General features: G+C 42.2%; 1 protein-coding gene across 1 annotated transcript in view; it reads right to left on the minus strand.

The window, feature by feature from the left end:
- Positions 1 to 21950, minus strand: part of plch2a (phospholipase C, eta 2a) — a 310297-nt gene that overhangs the window by 94183 nt on the left and 194164 nt on the right. Inside the window, exons 7-11 of the mRNA XM_059952164.1 lie at positions 20297 to 20467; positions 4583 to 4676; positions 2725 to 2928; positions 1940 to 2060; positions 622 to 793 (exon numbers count right to left, since the gene is read on the minus strand). Coding sequence (XP_059808147.1) covers positions 622 to 793; positions 1940 to 2060; positions 2725 to 2928; positions 4583 to 4676; positions 20297 to 20467 — 762 coding nt within the window. The remainder of the gene's footprint in view (positions 1 to 621; positions 794 to 1939; positions 2061 to 2724; positions 2929 to 4582; positions 4677 to 20296; positions 20468 to 21950) is intronic.

Genomic DNA, 21950 nt, shown 5'->3' on the forward strand with positions numbered 1-21950 from the left:
AAAGTAGGCAGATGGGTCCCAACACTGGGATTTATGCATGCTTCTAAAATTGTGCCTTACTGACAGGGTCACTTGGAGGGTGTATTACACTGGAGGCTAAAGCTTGTCCAAGCAGCTGTTAAAAGTAGTTAGATAGATCTTTGCACAGCAGAGGAATTAAGGGTTGTGAGTGGTAGTACTGCAGGACCATGGCCAGATCAGCCATGATCTTATTGAATGACAGAGCATGCTCAGCAGGTCAGACGACCAACTGCTGCACCTATTTATTATGCTCTTATCACCACCATAGATATCTGGGCCTTACCTGATTGATTTTCATGGGAGGTTGCTGAGAATTGATTGATCCTTTCCCCAAACCACAGCAGTGATTATATTTTGGGTCAAATGCTATTTTATTAATGTTAATTGATTTTTTCATAATAGCAGCCTTCCAATTTAAGTTACAGGAGGAAGGGAGCATGTTACCTTGGAAACATTGGAAAAATGAACTTCAAGTTATCTTTTTCACAAATTGAATTCAGCCAAGACTTAATTACCCTCCAATCAATCTCTAAGGCAGGTGACCCCAATGACCTCATCAAGACTTGCTCAGTATTAATGAAAATTTGATTGTCTTGGTACCTTTACAAGAATCTTTCCCTTCAAGCTCTCAGGGGAAGGCAGCTGGGTCACGTTGTCCGCGTGCACGGAAGAAACGTCAAGTCTGTCCCCCAAGATCTCCAATAGGTACTGGGCCATTTTCTTCTGCTGGGGCACACTGCAGTGATTTTCTATGGAGAGGATGACTGGATATCTGCAATCCAAAAACAAGCCAGAAATTCAACGCAAACCCTAAAGACTTTAAAATACATTGGCCTAGAAATTCAATCCCGCAACGCATGTTGTAGAGAATGCTTTATTCTGCAACTTACCATAGCTCCTCTGGGAGCTTTTGATGGGACAGTGTGAGAGAGTTTCGCTCTCTATCTAACCTGTACTACACCAGTACGCAAGTATGTACTCAGACAGTATAGTGGGAATGTTATTGTGTATGTAGGGTGTTTGATGGCTCAGTGTTGAGGGAATTTTACTCTGTATCTCGTCCTGGGGTTGTGAACCTTTGTCAGAGCCTGTGTCCAAACTGGCAATAAAACCTTCTAAAAAATTTTCTTGTATGCCGTGGTAATTTTGAACAGAGATTATCATTAATTAGTGAATTAGTAACAGTAATTAATGGACATCTTTTAAGGAAAAAAGATAGATGAGTCATTTTACTTATTTAAATGTATTCATTGCTTTATTATTAATAAAAGTATAACACAGGCATTGAAATAAATGAAGCATTTTATAGAACCTGTTCAAAGAATGTTAATTTTAATTTTTTAAAAAGACAATTGAAATTTGAATAGTAATATTATTGTAAGAATTACTATCCAAATACTGACATGTACACCAGGTCTGCGAGGATTTCAAAACATATCATCCACTGTCACGTGTTCTTATAACCTTCTAGTTGGCACCAAACTGGTGTGAAATGTTCCTATGGAAAAATCTCATTGATCTTGGGTTGTAGAAAATCATTTACTGCTTCATTTGGTAGTAAAGATATTCATGATGCATCTTTTTTTATTAAGAGTAGGATTTAAAGAAATATGGAGTGGCACTGCATGCCGTGTGCCAGCAAATTTTTTTACATGTCATCTTGGGCATGTGTGTCATAGTTCACCACCCTGATTTTAGTCCATTCTATGTCTTTCTTGAACAGTGCTTGATAGGAAGGTGTACAGGAAGCTTTACTCTGTATCTAACCTGTGCTATGCCTGCACTGTTAGTGTTTGATGGGACATATGCCTTTGCAAGGAATAATGGTTCTTCCAAATCTTGGGTAAAACTGTGTGCCATCCCTCTCTGCCACTTTAAACCAAAAACTGAAACTGTTAAATTGCATCATGGTACTCACTCAGACTTAGCAAAAGCATATTTGTTGATGGTTTCAATCACATCTCGGAAGAGGATCTTGGAAGTGAGGGTGTAGCCATGGTGAACAATGGGCTCGCCATCTGGACCATCCCAGCAGTCAACTGCAAAGCAGCATAGTTACTCATAAGAGGCAGTGCGTGACAAAGTACCTGTGGTCCCATGGAAAAGCACAATCAAAAGTGACTCCACCCTTTTATTTAAGGAAAAACTTGCTTAGGCAGCCTATAGTTCGGGCCAGGAATGGACTGCCTGCAAATGTGATGGAGGCAAGCTCTATAGTGGCCTTGAAGAGGGAATTGTATAAATAAATTCAGAGAAGTTTGTATGGCTAAAAAGAAGGGCCAGAGACTGGATGTAGTGAAATGCTCTGTTAGAGAGCTGGTATGGACTCAATAGGTACAAAAGCGCTTTAACCTTACAGTTACATCTTTAACAATGTGGCATTCCTTCAGTACAGCCCTGAATTTCACCTAAATTTACTTTAATTACTCTGGGGCAAAACTTGAAACCACAATCTTTTGGTGGGGAAATGAACCTGCTACTTACTTGACGCTTTTTATTGTTTTATCCTTTTTATTTAGAAACGAAGCGCGGTAACAGGCCTATGCAGCCCAACAAAGCCACACCGTCCAATTCGCCCACGTGATCAATTAACCTTCTAACCCTGTACACCTTAGAATGTGGGAGGAAATTTCATGAAACTCCACACAAAAAAAGCAATGGGGGGGACAAATCCAGAAGAGAAAGCATTAGCTCTGATCTTACCTTCAACGCAGCGACAACCAGTTTGCAGCACCCAGGCGTACATGTCCACTCGTGACTGTGACATCAGCTGGTCCCCCATTAAGTAGGTGTTGTGGGAAGAGGCAATGTAATAGTTACACAGAGGCTGTGTCATGTCCTGGGTCACTTTGTGATGTTCGGGGTTAAAGATATCTCCAGCTGGGCTCCGCATATAGTTTGTGAAACCTGCGGGTGTTGATGGAAAGATTTATATTGCAGTTCATTCCACTTAGATGGAAATCCAAAAGAAGAGATAAATAAGTTTAAAATGCATTGAGGACAGAGAGGCAGAAGTGTGGGGGGAAAAGGGCCAGTTGTCCGGCTTAAATCATAATTTAACCAACATTGAAAGATTTTTTCCTATCAGAAAAGGGTTTAAAATGCAATGAAGGTAGATGGATGAGTTAGGATACAGATTAGCCATGATTCAGGTTTAAAGGGCTGTACAACCTGTTCACATGTTAAACCATCAAAACCAACAACCTGGTAAATGGGCTGGAAGGGCAAAGATTCCCAAGCAGTGAGTTTCTACTATACTATCAGGCCATTCGACCAGAGCAGAATTAGGCTGTTTGATCTGTTGAGTCTGCTCTGCCATTTGATCATGGCTGATTGATTTTCCCTCTCAACCCCATTCCTTCCCCCTGTAACCTTTGAAGCCCTTACTAATCAAGAACCTTTCATCCTCCAGTGTAAATATGCCCAATGACTTGGCCTCCATGGCTGAATGTGGCAATGAATTCCACAGATTTACCACCCTCTGGCTAAGTAAATTCCTCCTCCTTTATGTTGTAATGCAGGGGTTCCTAACCTTCTTTATGCCACAGACCCCTTTTCCAGTCTGGTGAAGCCTATAGACCCCTCCTCAAATAATGTATTTAAATATATAAAATAAAATACAAAGAATTACAAAATAAACCAATTATATTGAAACACAGTTATCAAGATACTGACAAAATTGTGATATAGTAATACATGTATTTCTTTATTAACATATTAAATAACAAGACTATACAATTAAAATATGGGAAGTTAAAATTAAATTTGAGTTTGATCTAGTGTAGAGACTATTAAGTACTGTAATTTTGAAGTAGTGATGAACATGCTGTAAACAATAGTTTGCGATATTTGTAATGTGAACTAAAAATATCTGGGATTTCTATTGGTGACACAGTCACAGGTACTGCTAATACTACTCTGGTTTGTTGCCTGCATTCATAATTGAAGGAAATGCTAACTTTCAGTTAGTAGTTAGTGAAAATAAAGATGTAATTTTTTTTCCCATCCAAGTTCACAGACCCCATGGAATCTATCCACAAAACCCCATGTTAAGAATTTCTGTTCTAAAGGGACATTTTCTATTCTGAGGCCGTGGCCCTCTGGTCCTTGACTCTCCCACTGTTGGCAACATCCTCTCCACGTCCACTCTATATCTAGGCTCTTCAATATCTGGTAGATTTTAACAAGATTCCTCCTTATCGTCCTAAACAGTGAGTACAGGCCCAGAACCATCATTGAGTAACAAACTCCCTGGGAAAGATACTTCCTTGAGACAACATCAGCTGATGTCCACTCACTTCTGGTGCCTGCTGGAAAATTGTAAGCTTGGGCATGTGAGGATATAGTGAGGTTGGGTGAATAGGTAGGTATGGGTGCTTGCACATATGAATAAGGAGAGATACTGGAGAAGGGGCAAGTCAAATTCTCCTCTGATGCCCTCATAGGAGTAATCTCTACTATCTGGGTAGACATGGACAGAATGGCATCTTGGCAGTCCATAGAACTTTGGCGGGGAGAAATCAACAAGTAGAAATGCAGAAGAGAGGAGGCGTGAACCTACCATCAATCCCAAGGACGCCTCGCTTCTGGTTCTCGAGACACGGCTCAAATTTATCAATGATCTCCAGACAATGTTCCTTCGTCACAGAGTTCATCTGGTGAGAAGAGAGAGGTGGCAGCAGCTTAGAGATTAACTTTACAGAAGAGAGTGAGAAGGGTGAAGTTGCCTACAGTTTGAGCAAATCCCAATTTAAGCAGAGTAAGTTTGGGTCAGAAATATTGCAGCTGTACATTTATCTAACACTAGAAAGTGACAATAGCATTGAAATTTAAGCAAGAGCATTGTTTTCAAAAAAATCCCTCTCATGCTGTTAACACCCGAGTACAGAATCTAGAAATAAAATAGAATTTGAAAACTTTAAAAACAGTCTCTTAAATTAATTGGCACCCTTTGCCAGTCAGAAACTGATATTTAACTGTGTTAAATACTAATGTGCACTGGCTGAATATTGTATACACTGGAGTTAAATATTAGCAGGTTAGCACAGAACATTATACACACAGGTTAATATTCATATATAGTGGCTGAATATTTATAAACTCACTGAATAGCATTATAAGTTGGTCAAATATTGTTATATACGTTCACTGGTTATATACTAAAATACACCTCCAGATGTTGAAAAAAAACACAAAATGAATTTTAAAATACATTCATTAAATATTTACATATACTCACCACTTATTGATAGCCATTACCTAAAGGTTGACAAAGGCTTAACATAAATTGGCATATCTAGGTTGTACATTGATATAATTTGAATTAGAAAACATGAACAGTTTGTGCAATGCCCACATGATGCTGGAGACTCAGCAAGTCAGGAAGCATCAATGGAGAGGAATAAACAGTTGACATTTTGGATAATTAAGGGTTTTGGCTTGAAATGTCAGCTGGTTATTCCGCTCCATAGATGCTGCTTAACTTGCTGAGTTTCTCCAGTACTTTGTGTGTTTTGCTCAAGATTTATAGCATCTGTAGGTTCTTGTGTATTGAGGATTAGTCTGTTTGTTCCAGTAAATGTCAACATAGATACCGTAGGTGGAATTGGTCTAACCCTGCCCTGGAAGTGAGGAATGTCTCTGTTGCCTTGAGGTGTTGATTACTTACTGAATTGTGCACTGTGCAGTTTGATAAATGTCACTTTGTGCTTATTGAGAAAGATATGATATGTGACATACAGGCTTGGAAAAATGACAAAATCCCATCACCTTTTTATCCTTTGTGTTGAGTGGATTTTCTTGCTTAAAATACCGCATGAAAAGATACAGACACAGACAAGGTGGCCACTTTATTAGGTACCTCCTGTAGCTAATATAGTGGCTACTGGGTGTATGTTCATGGTTTTCTGCTGCTGTAGCCCATCCACTCCAAAGTTCAACATGTTGTACATTCAGAGATGTTCTTCTGCTCATTGTTGTTGTAATATGTGGCTATTTGAATTACTGTTGCCTTCCTTTCAGCTTGTACCATCTGGCCATTCTCCTCTGACCTCTCATTTTTTCCCCCACAGAGGTGTCGTTCATTGGATGTTTTGTTTTTTGTTGTTTTGCACCATTCTCTGTAAACTCTTGAGGCTGTTCTGCATGAAAAACACGGATCAGCAGTTTCTGAGATACTCAAACCAGCCCGTCTGTCACCAACAATCAAAGTCTCTTGGATCACATTTCTTCCCCACTCTGATGTTTGGTCTGCACAATAACTGAACTTCTTGACCATGTCTGCCTGCTTTTATGCATTGAGATGACAGGCTGTTCAGATATTTGCATCTATGAATAGATGTATAGGTTTACCTAATGAAGTGGACACTGAGAGTACGTATGTTGTCAATGTTATCCAGACTTATTTTGGAGTACATTCTGTTTGTTCAAGTTTTCAGATATTATTATGAGTGTATAGAGAGGGTAAGTGCAAACAAGCTTTTTCTACTGAGGTTGGGAAAGGATAGAGGTCATAGGGTGAAAAGTGAAATGTTAGGGGAACCCGAGGGGGAGCTTCTTCATTCAGAGGATGGTGAAAGTGCAGGACAAGCTGCCAGTGGAAATGGTGAATGCCGGTTTGATGCAACATTTAAGAGAAGTTTTGATAGGTACATGGATGAGAAGGCTATGGAGGGCTATGGTCCTAGCATGTATGGGACTAGGCAGAATAACAGCCCAGTACAGATGGGATGAGCTGACTATTTGACAGATAAATGGCCCGCTCAGAAAATGCTATAGGGTGCTAGGGTGAGGAGTTTTGGGAAGTAAGAGGTGAAAGAAGAAATAGAGTCCTGGAGGCCTTAGGCTGTTTGGACCAAAATAAAAAAATCAGGAGAAGAACAGCCATGCAGCCTGGCAACTGGTCCTCATCCTGAGAGCCAAGATCTATCAGAGAAGCAAGAGAAAACACAGGGAAAGGACCAAACTGAAATCCAATTACAGTGGATGCCCGTTAATTGGGCCATCAGTTAATCATGGTAGCCACTTATTCTTAAAGAACAAAAACTAATCATGAAAATAGCCAGGATTCCCTTCACTTATTTAGGACACTGCACCACTTAATTGGGACAGGAGACTATTACTGAACAGTTTCTAACCAGTGTTGGACGTGTGCATTTGTGTGGTTGTTAGAGTTTGCTTAGAGTGAACAGTTTTTAAATAGCATCAGTTGTGCATGCTTGCATTCAAAAATCAGTGATTTTTGTCACTAGTAGTTGGCAAGAAGTAAGCAGTAAGACAATTCACTGTTCACTATTGTGCTCACTGCAGCTTCAAACTGTAGCTTGGAGATACCAGAAACAGCCGGAAGTGAAAATGAAACAGTTTCATTACTTCAATAAGTTAGAAACTACAAAGAATATGGTATCAGCAATCATCTTAAATTTACATCTAAAATGAAGATTCAGAGGATGTAATCATCGATAGCATTGTATGAAGGCAGTCCATTATCTACACTGGCTGTCTGCGCTGATCTACAGTCAATCAAGAGAATATACTGGTCCCAATGTGTCCCAATTAATCACAATCCACTGTATTAGCTGAAATAAAGGGGATCAGAACCACGGTCAGTCTACGGAATTTGTCTTATTTGCTTGATCGTAGAATGCCAGCAATTATTGTCCATCCTGAACTGGCCCTGGACTAAGCAACTACGAGCCAACATTGTTGGTGAGGGCTGACGTTGACTGGTGAGAGTGGTAGGCTTCCTTCTCTAAAGGACCTGGAAAAACGATACAGTCTTTCTACTCTATCTGTGCCTCTCATATTCTTATAAATCTCTGTCAGATCTACCCTGAGCCTCTGCCGCTCCAGAGAAAACAACACAAGTTTGTCCACCCTCTAATTGAGGCAATGTCCTGGCAAAACCTCTTCTGTACCCTCTCTAAAGACTTGACATCCCTCCTATAGTGGGGTGACCAGATCTGTATGCAATACTTCATTTGCGGACTAACTAGAGTTTTACAAAGCTACAACGACTTCCTGACTTTTGAATTCAATGCCTTAACCAATAAAGGTAAGCATTCAGATGCCTTTTTAACAAACCTTTCAGCTTGTATAGCCACTTTCAGAGAGCTACCAGCTTGGACCCCAAGATTCCTCTGCTCCTCAACACTGTTACAGTACACCTTAACAGTGTACAGTCTCCTTAAACCTGACCTGCCAAGATGCAAAACTTCCTACTTAGCCAGGTTAAATACCACCTGGCATTTCTCTGTCCGTATCTGCAACTGATCTATGTTGTATTGTATTCTTTGCCGGTCATTTGCACCACCTACAGCACCACCAATCTTCATTTCATCTGCAAACTTAGTAGCATAACCATCCACATTTTCATCCTGGTCATTTATGTACATCAGCAGCAGCAGAGATCTCAGTACATGTAATGAGCTCTTTGGGCTTGTACAATGAGCCAGAGTGTGTTGGGCTCTGAGGGCTTTAAGAACAACTGAATTGATTAATTGTTGTTCAGCGAGAGTTATTAATCATTTAGTGTTCCTTGTGTTTTTCCTTAAGGGACTCTCTCTTTGTTTTGCAGTCTCCTGGAGCTTTATGTTTAAACTTGTTAAGTTTATTTTGATAAGATCGGGGATTCCGTATTACTTGTATTATGTAAGTGGACACCTGATTAGCACTAACCCTGGGGTCCTAGTTTTGAGAATGTTAAGTCTCTTGTTGTTGCTCGGCTAAGCCACCAATGTTGTGCTGGAATTCTTATGAATTGTGGCAAGTATTTGGTCCATGATGACAGATGAGAAAAGCTTGTTTATCTCCACCGCAGTTTTTATTGCAACAAGCATAATAACAGACCAAGCACAATGACCTGGGGAGAGAGTTGCTCAGTCACATACAGGCAGGGGAGGTGATTGCTACACACCCCTGGGTATAGTCAGGGTGACACACAAACACACAAGCAAACAACTGTATAGCCCGAGCTAAAATGTAACAATAAGTGAACTTGAACATCTCACCATAATTCCACAAGCGCATTTTAAAACAAGAACAATAAGTAGTACTGGATGCTAGGAATGCTGGGGTGAACTGTCAACCATGCCCTAGGAATGCCACAGAATAAACCCTGCTTGCCATCTCTACATCAAAGTCTGCCTTTCCTCCGCACATGGGTTCCAACTTTGCCAGCACACATCGTGACAGTACAGGTCTCTGCAAATCATAAAACTCCAGCGAGAGTAAGTCCCTTCAGCCATTACCCACTGCTTTCTTTGGACAAGCTAGTTCTGAATCCAAATAGCCAATTTACTATGGATCCCATACATCTTAATCTTTTAGATGAGCCTTTCATGAGGGACCTTGTCAAACACCTTACTAAAATCCATGTAGACAACATCCACAACTCTACCTTCATCAATCACCCATGTCTCCTCATCAAAAAACAATTCAGTAAAACAAAATTTGCCCCGTACAAAGCTATGCTAGCTTGCCCTAATTAGGCCATGGTTTTTCAAATGCTCATCAATCCTATCCCTAAGAAATCTCTCCAGTAACTTCCTCAACACTGATGTGAAATTCACTGGCCTATGGTTTCCAGGATTATCTCTGGTTCCCTTCTTGAATGGAACAACATTATCTAGTTGGCAGTCCTCAAGGCTACAGAAGACACAAAGATATTGGTCAAGACCCCAGCAATCTCTTCACTTGCTTCTCTCAGTAACCTGGGATATATCCCATCAGGCCCTGGGGGCTTATCTATTTTGATGCTCTTTAAGATACCCAATATTATCTCCTACTTTAAAATGCATTAGCATATTAATTTTCTTGGCACTGATCTTCCTATCCTCCATGTCTTCACCTTGGCAAATACTGATGTAAAGTGCTCATTAAGGGCCTCACCCACATCCTTTGCATCTAAGCAAATGTTTCCCTTCCCCCCCATATCCTTTGTCCCACCTTTAACCTAGTTAATACCATGCTTCTGATATATTTATAGAGTGCCTAGGGATTCTCCTTAATCCTACTTGTCAAGAACTTTTCATGCCCCTCCTGGCTTTCCTAATTGCCTTCTTAAGTTCTTTTCCAGCTTCTTTATAACCTGCAAGAGCTCTGTTTGATTCCACCTTCCTAGGCATTGCATACAGTACTTTTCCTTTTTCTTTTTGACTAAAGTCATCACCTCAAGTCAACATCCAAGGTTCTCTTACCTTGCCATCCTTGTCCTTCCTTCTGACCAAAACATACCTGTCCTGTACTCTGTACAATTATTCTTAAACACCCTCCACATGTCGGATGTGGACTTGCCCAAAAACAGCTGTTCCCGATGAACTCTTCTTAGCTCTTGCCTAATGTATTCATGATTTGCCCTGCTCCAGTTAAAAGTTCTTCTGGGAAGTCCATTATTTATCCTTATCTTCAGCTATTTTAAAATTTAAGGAGCTATGGTCACACTTCCCTAACTTGCACCTAGCCAGGCTCATTATGATCCAGTGCAACCACTCGTCCTGATGGACTATCTCCAATCTAAATATTGATTTATGAAGCCCTCCTGTTAAATTCTGCTCCATCTAAATCTCTTGCACTAAAAAGATCCCAGTTATATCAGGGAAGCTGACGTCCCCCATGACAACCCTATTATTTTTACGCCTTTTCTTAATCTGCCTGTATATCTGTTTCTCAATGTCCCGGTGGCTATTGGGTGGTCTGCAGTATAATCCTATCAGAGTGATTGCACCCTTCCTACTTTTGTGTTCTACCCATATAGACACAGTGGACAAATCTTCCATTATGTCCCCTCTGAGTGTAGTTGTGAAACTGTCCCTGATTAGTAGTGCAACTCCCCCTCCCCTTTACCTCCATCTCTATCTTTTCTAAAACATTCAAACCCTGGGACATTAAGCAACCATTCCTGTCCATCCCGCAACCAAGACTCTAACAGCCACATGATCATAGTTCCATACAGTGATCCATGCTCGAAATTCACTACCTTTACCCATAATACTCCCAGCATTAAAATACAGTATCTATCATTTTGCTCCTGCCTGTTTTAACTGGCCCTGATATATATCATCCTCTCCATCCCTCCGCCTTCTGACCTGGTACTCTGCTTCTCATCCCCCATCCTAATATTAGGGATGTGTTTTCTTCTGTCTCCGTCCCCCATCAAATAAAAGGGTGAATGCAATGAATAATCGATAGGAAGGTCCTTTCCATTTTTGAAAATTAATTAGAAACAGCCCAAGTATTTGAAAGAAAAGCACATTTGCTCCCAGAGGACGTGTGTGAATCTACAACCTTCTTCTGCCACTGAGAAAGCTGTAAGTGCAAGCCCTCGTAGTCTTAAACTGCAACTAATATGATTCTAGGGGAATCGCAGACTCGGATCTTAACTACAATTAAACCACTGCAAACGTGTTGGCGTGGATTATTGAGCTGCTCCCAAAGGGCAAGATATTACAAATAACAAGAGCTTTGCTTTAATCCAAGAGCTGAATCTTAATAAAGATTTATCAGAAGAAACTGCCTCTTTGAGCATTGCACAAAATAAATTACTTTTAAATTGCCTTCATGTAGGCTGTTCAATCAATAAATGAAACATTCTTTAGGCAGCAGTGAGATGAATGAGCAGCCCATTTGCCTTTGATTAATGAAAGATCTTTGATATGTTTCTGATAAAGCACTCTGTACTTCAAAGAGTGCCGTGAGATGTTACACGTCCACCTGAACTGACAGCTGTGACCACAGTCTAATCCCTTATTTGAAAGACAGCACCAGGATGAGCTGATGAGGAGACATACAGGAGTGAGACTGAGACGGCTGGTTGAGTGGTGTCACAGCAACAACCTTGCACTCAACGTCAGTAAAACCAAGGAATTGATTGTGGACTTCAAGAAGCTGAAGGAATGTACACTGGTCCTCATACAGGGGCCAGCAAGTTCAAGTTCCTGGGTATCAACATCTCTGAAGATCTATCCTGGGGCCAACATATTGATGCAATTATGAATAAGGCACTGCAGCAGCTATATTTCATTTGGAGTTTGAGGAGACTTGGATGTCACCAAAGACTCTATCAAATTTCTTTAGATGTACTTGGGAGAGCATTCTAACTGGTTGCATCACCATCTGGTATGGAGGGGCCACTGGACAGTCTTAGGCAAATCCATCATGGGCACTAGCCTCCTCAGCATTGAGGACATCTACAAAAGATAATGACTCAAAAAGGTGGCATCCATCATCAAAGATTCCCACCACCTAGGACTTGCTCTTTTCTTATTACTGCGATCAGAGAGAAGGTACAGGAGCCTAAAGACACACATTCAATACTTTAGGAACAGCTTCTTCCCCTCCACCATCATAGACAATAAACTAACCCATGAACACAGCCCTGCACTATCCTTGTTCTCATTTTGCACTACTTATTTAATTTAATATTTTATATGTATTTATTGTAATTTATAGTATTTTTAATGTATTACACTGTACTGCTGCCACAAAATGACAAATTTCATGACATACTGTATGTCAGTAATATTAAACCTGAGATGATTCTGACGCATGCCTACATAGGAAGAGTGGTGGTGAGGTCTCACTGACTGAAACATTGGGTTAGTGTAACTCATTCAGCTGTTCAGTGAAAATCATTTGGGCAATGTGGTCTTTCCTGGTGTGTTCTAAACAGGGCAATAGCAATAAAGACAATTCCTTGATGACTGGTACTCTAGTCTAATACCCAAGGACCTCAGGTGGATGCCTTATACCAGGGGTGTCAAACTCATTTTAGGTCACGGGCCGGATTGGGCAAAATGCAGCTTCATACGGGCCGGATTAGTCGGGCGCCTGCGAACGCAGCTTTCATTGCCTCCGTTTTTTCAGCCTGTTCTCATGTGTCTCAGTCTCTGCTATAACTACAAAGTGTTTCACTTCACAAATTCCGTTTCTTATGAAGAAGACTGCTGAGCAAGCATTATTTTTATGATTGGTATTAACTTACAATCATAGGCTTCATATCGCCGGGCCATTAATAATTAAAATAATAGATCTATCTAAAATGATCTCGCGGGCCGGATATGGCCCGCTGGCCTTGAGTTTGACACCTATTCCTTATACAAAACCTCTGTTTGGCCCTTACAAGGGCTGGTGGAAAAATAGATCATCAATGCCACTGACACATGGACAATCCATTCTTAGAGCAAGTGTATTCATCAATCCATGAAAATTGGATTGAGAATTTTCTTTAAATTAGCTTCCTTTGTAAATGGCCCCTGCTTAGACTTGAGCAGTGTGTTTAGTTTCAGTTGAATGCACAGAAGAAAGTGTGATAAGAGAGTGGCGGAGACACATAGAGGACAAGAGACAGGAGTGACAATCACATAGAATTACAAGGGGAGGTAGAACAATACAGAGAAATGTCAACAGAGAACATCAGAGAGATGGACTAATAGAGACCGGCATAGAAAGAGACAAAAACACATTCACCAGTTAAAAAATCATTAACAAAGAAACAGACAGACAGACAGACAGAACAGATGAGTTAATACTCAGGATACAGAAAAGAACAGAGAGACGCTGATATAGATGTAGATAGAAGAGAGAGAGAGAGCTCTAGAAAGAGCAAGGCCAAGAATAAAATAGAAACTGGTATATAGATAGAGGAGAGAAACAAAGAGAAAGTCAGAGAACTATATTCCTCTTCTAATGTGAGTTCCTCCTGATCTAAGGTTATAATTTGTTCCATTATGGGGTTGGTTGAAGAATGAATGTTACCAAGGATACCCCAGTGAATGATTGACTTGTACCATTCCCCGGAGAAAGGAAAATGAAGTGCAGCCAGGACCCTTCAGCTGCAGCGTCATCAAGGAAATGTCATGGATCTATTTTAAAAGTTGGAAGTCCAAAAGCAATTCTGTTTTGACTGTTGAAAGAAATTCCAGGCCATTGTTTCAATTGATGTTGCATCCAATGGTTGGATGTCTCACATTTCACAACACAGAACACGTGGTTAAGTTATATTGGAATATCTCAGACGTGAGAGAGCTGCGATGGTTTTGAAATTCTGCACAGAGCTCAGCAGGCCATTGTGTCTGTAGAAGGCTGAGCGGAAACGGTGTGGCTGGGGGAGATGTGGAGTGGACTGGGGGAGGGAATGAAGCCTGAACAGCAACTACGGCAATCACATCGAGGTCCTGAGGCTGGTATGAGTCAGAGTCAGAGCCTCAGCTATGTCCAGCCCTAGGGTTTATTTCCTAGTTCCCAAATCATAAGGGAAATCAAGTTACATTGCACTTGCTGACCATTAACTGTGTTCAACTAGTTAGTGCTGCAGGTGATACTAGTTTGTGTGCCATGCAGACGTGCTTAACTAATTCGAGGAATACACACAAAATTCTGGAGGAACTCAGCAGGCCAGGCAGCATCTATGGAAAAGAGTACAGTTGACGTTTTGGGCCGAAACCCTTTGGCAGGACTGGAGGAAAAAAGCTGAGGAGTAGATTCAAAAGGTTGGGGGGAGGGGAGAGAGAGAACCACCAGGTGATAGCTGAAACCTGGAGGAGGAGGGACAAAGTAAAGAGCTGGGAAGTTGATTGGTGAGATGAGGTGAGGGAGGAAAAAGGGGATGGGAAATGAAGAGGGGGTGGTGTTTGGGGGGCATTACCGTAAGTTTGAGAAATTGATATTCATGCCATCAGGTTGGAGGCTGCCCCGATGGATTATAAGGTGATGTTTCTCCAACCTAAGTGTGGCCTTATCTGGGCAGCGGAGGAGGCCATGGGTGGACATATCAGAATGGGAATTGGAAGTGGAATTAAAATGGGTGGCCACTGGGAGATCCTGTTTGTTCTGGTGGACGGAGCGTAGGTGTTCGGTGAAGTGGTCTCCCGGTCTTCGTCGGGTCTCACCAATGTACAGGATGCCACACAGGGTGTGCTTAACTGATTAGCGTGCAAGTAAAAGCAAAAGAATTGCAGGTGTTGGAAATCTGAAACAAAAATAGAAAATGTTCAACGGGTCAGGCAGCATCTGTGGAGACAGAAGAAGAGCCAATATTTCCAGTTAGATGGTAGAAATGAAATGTGTTTTTCAGGGTGGATAGAAAGGAGGAAGGAGTGGTGAGAATTAAAGAGAAGGTTTGTGATGCCTGGGGAAGATGAAAAGACTCTAACACTTGAGGCATTTGTTGTCCCCAGTATGTTTGGTCATATTTATCCCTCCACCAATATCGCAAAAAATAGGTTGTGTGGTTGCAATCACAATACTGCTTATGGGAGCCTTGATGTGCGCAAAAGCATTATCTCATTTCTTACATAATGAACTATACACCCAAACATACTGCCTTAACCATAAATCACTTGGTGCATCTTCAGACGGTGAAAGTGCTTTGGAAATGCAAGCCTTTCTTCTTCTCCTGGGATTGGTGGTAAGATTTTCATTCTGAATTCTAGCCCCTAACCGTGTATGTGGACATTAAGGGATACCGCTATGAAGTTCCACGTGGTTAAATAGGACACTGGACTGTCACTGGCCTTAATGAGACTGTGTTCCAGCCAAGCCTTGCAGTGCCCAGGATGAAGTAAGATGCAGCCGCTTTAAACAAGAGTATGTGATTGAATTAGTTGGAAGTTTTGAGTTCAGACTATGGGCTCTCTTTCCAGAAGACCAAGCATTGGCACCAAATCCCACAACAGGCATGTCAGAGCAACAAAAGAGAGGCAAAATATAATGAAGCCAGTTGAATTGCAGTTCAAATTTATTAAAAGATATTAAAGCTAAATGCTGCTGTTTTCATGCCTGTTCAAATTGATAATGATACAGCGAAACCATGAAGATGTTATTATATCAAGCAGCACCTGGGAAATCATTTTAGCAACATTATCCTTAAGATTCATTGGGCAGGAGGCAATGAGTAAACAGAGCTGTCTGCTTCTAATGGCAGTCCAGAAAGGAATGGAAATGTCTGCTTCAGCACATTCAGTGAGCGACAGTCCAGGGAGATCATTGATGCTCTTTCCTGAGCCTACAACTTCAACCTCACATTTGACTGTGAGCCAATTACAGATTAATGGCTGGTATTACTTTATTTAAAGACTCATCATCACTCTTGATCCAGCACCATGGGCTGATGTTTAATCAAAGTTACAGTTAAACTCCTTCATTATTCTCACTCTGCCTCTCTTACCCATGGCTAACTTTAAGCTCAAAGTTGCCATTTCCTGATATTTCTCACTTCCCCTGCCTAACTTCATCTGCCTGTCCCAACAACTCCCCATAAACCCACTGTTCTTTGAACTACAGCATCTTCTGTGCTTTCAACTACTAATAAACCACCTGTCACAACATCATGGGTCAAGCTCCCTGGATTCTCTCCCTAAACAACTTACTTCTCCACTCCTCCTGCTTCCTTAACCACTCCTATAAACTTTCCTTCTTCAGCATTTCTTTGACACTGCCTCTTAATGATTGTGTGTTTGTATCTTTCTGTGAACGTGTCCTTCTGTGTTTGTCTCCCTTTCTGACTGTATCCCTCTGATGCCGTATCTTCCTGCGACAGTATCCCTCTGTGACCGTGTCCCTTTATGACTGCATCTTTCAGTGACTGTGTAATTCTGGGATATATCCCTATGGGAAAGGGGATTATTTTGCTGTTGTTGTCGCGACCTGTGTTGTTCTGTGGAACATTGTGGTCATGCTTTGTTGGTGCCGGTGGTGTAGTGGCATCAGCGCTGGACTCTGCAGCGAATGGTCCCGAGTTTGAATCCAGCCAGCTCCCTTCCACGCTTTACATCCGTGCTGGGTTGAGCATCGAGCTAGCAACTCGACCTCATAAAAAAAAACCTGGAGAATGCTACAGAAACACCACATGATGAGCAATTACCAAAAGTATCGGTGCAAAAAGCTTGTCATGACGGCGCCCCAATGACTCCACCAGGAGTAAAGGGCATTCTTCTTTGTTAGTGCTGGAAAGTGTGCCGACACTTGCCGGCTGTCCCCAGCACATGTTTAGGTCGTGTTGGTAGTCAATGCAAATGAAGCATTTCACTGTCTCCTTCAACGTACATGTGATAAGTAAATCGAAATCTGAATGTGAATCTATGAAGTGTTTTTCTGTGACTGTAGCCCCTGAAACTAAATCACAGTATGAGTGTACCCTCAATGACTATATTCGTCTGTTGTGTTAACAATTTGTCTATAATTTACAGTGGCCAATTAATCTACCAGCACGTCCTTGGGATGTGGCTGGAACTCAGCACACTTGGGATAACCCTCTTAGTCACAAGGTTAACGATATTAGCCCCGTTTGCCTTTGGAATGTGGAAGCTGGAGCACCCGGAGGAAATCCACACAGCCAGGGATGAATGTACAAACTCCTTCCTTACAGACAGTGATGGGATCAGAACTGCGATTGTTAATTGCTGGCGATCCAAAGCAATTGCACTAACCGCTATGCTACCATCCCTCTCTTTGTACAAGGAGAACATGCAAACTTCATACAGCACTGGAAATCAGGACTGAACCCATAACCCCAGAGCTATGAGACAGCAACACTACCCAGTGCACCACCAAATGCATGTAACATATGCTAGTTGCTTTTACAAAGTCAATAATCACTCCATACTGAAGATTTTTTTAATGCCCTTTAATACATCTGGCAAGAAATTTGGATCAATGACAAAGAATAGGATTTATTAACACAAGAGATTCTGTAGATGCTGGAAATATTGAGGAGCTCAGCAGGAAGGAGAGGAATAAACATGCAGCGTAACAGGGCTGAAACCCTTCATCAGGACTGGAAAGGAAGGGGGAAGAAGGTGAGGGGAGGGGAGGGAGTGGAAGTTAGCAGATTAAATCAGTTGAGGGAGAATATGTAAAGGTGGGGAGGGATTATGAAGTAAGAAACTGGGAGGAGATAGTGAAATAGGTAAAGGGCTGAAGAAGAAGGAATCTGATAGGAGGGGACAGAGGTCCTTGGAGAGGGGACAGGGGAACCAGAGAGAAGTAACGATCAGCTGAGGAGAAGAGAAGGTGTGAGAAGGGAACAACAATGGGAAATGGAAAATTAGAGAAGGAATGAGGGGGAAAAATTACCAGAGGTTTGAGAAATCGATGCTCATGAATCAGGTTGGAGGTATGAGGTGTTGCTCCTTCAACCTGAGTTTGGCCTCATCATAGTATTAGAGGAGGCTATTGTCAGAATGCCAGAATGGGAATGGAAAGTCACATTTGTTATGAATGCACCACAGCTCTGAGTGGCTGAAGGGGCAGGGGAGCCCCCTCCTTTGTGAGAATCGCAAGAGCATTCTTGGGTTGGTTCAGAGGACCCAGGAAATGAGAGAGAGAGACCTGGCCATTGTCTCCTGGAGACAACGTTTGTGGATTGGGGACTGCGCTACGTGCAAGCCCTCGGGCAAAGTGGGCTGGTCGAGAGAGAGATTGCATCACCCCAACCTGATTGACATCTACTACCCGGCGAGTTAAGATAAAAGAGGGGCAGTAGGGACAGCCCCTCAGATGCACCAGAAGAAACGCTAGCGATCGCACAATAGCGGGAAGCCACTTTAAGGAAGCCACATGCGTTCAGTTCCCTTGCCTGGGGGCTGGTGGCTGGTACCACGGAAAACGACTTGGAACTAACACCGGGGAACCAACTCCCCTGACGCAACGGATTGGCCTCATAAAGACCCGGGCAAGTTTCAAACCATCTCTCTCTCAAACTCAAAGAGCTGCAGCTTAAAAGGACAGTGACTTTTATCTTTCCATCGGACAATACAATATCCCCTAGACAAACGATAGAGCTATTGCTTAATTGATGATTATTATTACACCTGTGTTTCTAGATTGAGTATTGACGACGTCTTTTATCTGAATGTCTGTATTAATCTTATTTTTGTGCCCCTTTATGAATAAAGACTTTTAAAAATAGTATCATCAGACTTCAACGGGCCTCTCTATCTTTGCTGGTAAGTGACCCAGTTACGGGGTTCGTAACAACAATTGGGGTTCTCGTCTTGAGATTTGAAACCAAATTGGGGAGCCAGTGAATCGGGCTTGTAAGTCCAAACTTGGATCTGGTACGCGGGTAGCCAGACGGGAAACCAGCAAAGATGGACGTGGATGAATTTATAGAAAACCCGACCCTGGAGACGCTAGAGGCGGCCACCAAATCAGACTTGATAAATTTGGCGAAGGGGTTAAACCTCGCAGAGGTGAGGTCATCCATGAAAAAGCGGGAGGTGCAAAGGGCAATAACCCAGTATTATATTGGGAAGAATGTGTTTGCAACTGAGGTATTGGAAAATATCCCTGAAAAGGTACCAGCTAGTGGGACAGCTCAGTTAGAGTTGGAGAAATTAAGGTTGGAACATGAAATTAAGTTAAAGCAGCTGGAAGCAGCCGAGAGAGAGAGAGAGAGTTAGAGGTGAAAAGGGGCAGGAAAGAGATGAGAAGCAAAGAGAGCATGAACTTCAGTTAAAAAAGCTGAGAAGGAGAAGGAAAGGGCTGAGAAGGAGGGAGAAGAAGGGAGGCAGAGAGACAGAGGAAACATGACATGGAGATGGAGAAGTTAAAGCAAGAGCAACGTGGTCAGGGGTCAGACCGAGAGGAGCGGTTTGATGTTAGTCGGGCGTTGAGGTTAGTACCCCCGTTCGAGGAGACGGATGTTGATAGTTATTTCTTGCTTTTTGAAAAGGTGGCAGTGAATCAGGAGTGGCCCAGAGCACAGTGGGTGGCGATGTTACAAAGTGTGTTAAAAGGGAAGGCACAGCGGGTATATGTGGCGTTGTCCATGGAGGAGGAGAGTTATGACAAAGTAAAGGCAGCCATTCTCCGGGTTTATGAGCTAGTACCTTGTACTCCTTCACCTTTCGCACCTTCTTATTCTGGCTTCTGCCCCATTTCTTTCCAGTCCTAATGAAGGGTCTCAGTTTGAAAGGTTGAGTGTTTATTCCTTACCATAGATTCTACCTGCCTTGCTGAATAAGAGTAATGTTTCACATTTAAACTTTTCCATTTGTCTAACACATTGGATTAAGTTCCCAAAGAGCCTTTGATGTGGGGTCTTGGATGCTGAATGGTGCTTGGACACCTACTCACAAGAGCTTTCAGTTTAACCTGATGGAACACAGGGTCCATAACATTTTGTAAATAAAGCAAGACAGTAATCCCTTAAGCTCATGTTGATCAATGTTCTGACTGGCCCAGTGGTGTCCTTTCACCCAGCTGTAATTGGCAAATGGGAATCTGTAAAGACAAGGAACTGTTCCATATAGAACTAAGTCTTTCTTAAAATGCTCACCTTCTGCTCCACCTCCAGAAACCTCTTCAGGTCATCGGTGTCCATCTGGTCCTTGTGGTTACTGTACATGAGCATCAGGAGATAGAGATCCCGTCGTGTGGACATCATCTTATAAAAGGCACAGAACTCTTCAAAGTCCAGTGTGCCTTGGTTGTCATCTGTGTCTGCTTCCTGGCAATGGAGAAAAGAAAGTTCTATTCAATTAATATTCCTGGATCCTGGATTCCTTGCTGGAACCAAAAATGTATCAGATAAAGTGAGGCAGACATAATCTACAAAATGTCCAAGAAACAAAGAGGCACGAAGCCCCTCACAGTCCCAGGAAGTCAAAAGCATTCTACAAGTGGTGAAACACTTTTAAAGATTAGTCTCCAGATTTGCATTCACTTTCAGTTGTTTTACTGTCATATACACCAGAGCAATGAAATCCCTTGCTCAGCTGAAACACACAGAGTAAACAGTATACATGACAATAATAAATCCCAATGTAATTAAAGAAAGTTTCCTAAAGGTCTCAACAAGAAGAGCTGCCATATTCTCTTGCAGTTTCATCCCTACCTTTTTTGTTTTAAAATAATTTCTTCTGTCAGTCTTCTCTCTGACCTCTGTTATTGTTTGTTGGCTATTGAGCAGCAGAGGGCATATGAGTAGAGTGTACCCTGCCCTTGTTCATTGAGCAGAAGGATCTGCCAGCACTGACAGAGTGCTTTTCACTGTTGTGATATAAGAACTGAAAATACAATTTGTGTATAGCAAGGGGGAGAAGCAGCCACAAGACTATAAGCATCGCAGAAATGATAGGATTCTGGTAGATTGACATCATGACATTGTGTTGGAAATCATGTTTCTTGAATTTCATTAATTTTTCTGAAGAAATGAACAAAAGAGGGGGCAGTGGTTGACGTTGTCTGCATGGACTTTAGTAAGGCTTTTGGCAGGGTGAGACGTTATGACACCACCTAGATGGTTTGAGTACTGTAGATATTGAGAGGCGGGGAGTTGGAATGACTCCAGGTCCCGCCTGGATTTTGGTCATTTCACATTAATCATCTCCAGATCATGAACACAGGCACATCTCACAGGACCTGCCATCTTCCCAATGTCCTGGATCATGAGCACTGAGCTGGGTAGCTTTTGGTCAATAATCAGATTTGTTTATGTATCACACATACATTGAAACATACAGTGAAAGATGCCATTGGCATTAACAACCAACACAACCTGGGGGCAGACTGCAAATGTCGCCACACATTCCAGTGCCAATGTAGCATGCCCACAATGTTTGCAAAACAACACAAACACCAACAACAACAAGACAACAGCAAAACAAGCCCCACTGCTCCCATCCACCCACCTACCGAAGCACAGACACAGGCTGTCCTCCAACCTCAGGACAGGCTGTCTCCAGGCCTCCAGAGAACCCATGGACTAGCAGACATTGGACTTCTCCAGTGGACTTGCAGACTCACAGACCAAGGGCTTCAGCCATCAGGCCTCGACTTCTAGACTTCCAATTGACCTTCAGTATTGACCCCAGGACCCGCCAATAATGTCGAATGAGAATCATGGATGAGGACTGTGAACTCCAGGCATCAAATTCCAGACTCTCTGTTGGCCGGGTCCCCAAACACTAGGCCTCAAACTCTGACCTTGC

The sequence above is a fragment of the Hypanus sabinus genome, chromosome 27 (genome assembly GCF_030144855.1).
Source record: "Hypanus sabinus isolate sHypSab1 chromosome 27, sHypSab1.hap1, whole genome shotgun sequence".
NCBI lineage: Eukaryota > Metazoa > Chordata > Chondrichthyes > Myliobatiformes > Dasyatidae > Hypanus > Hypanus sabinus.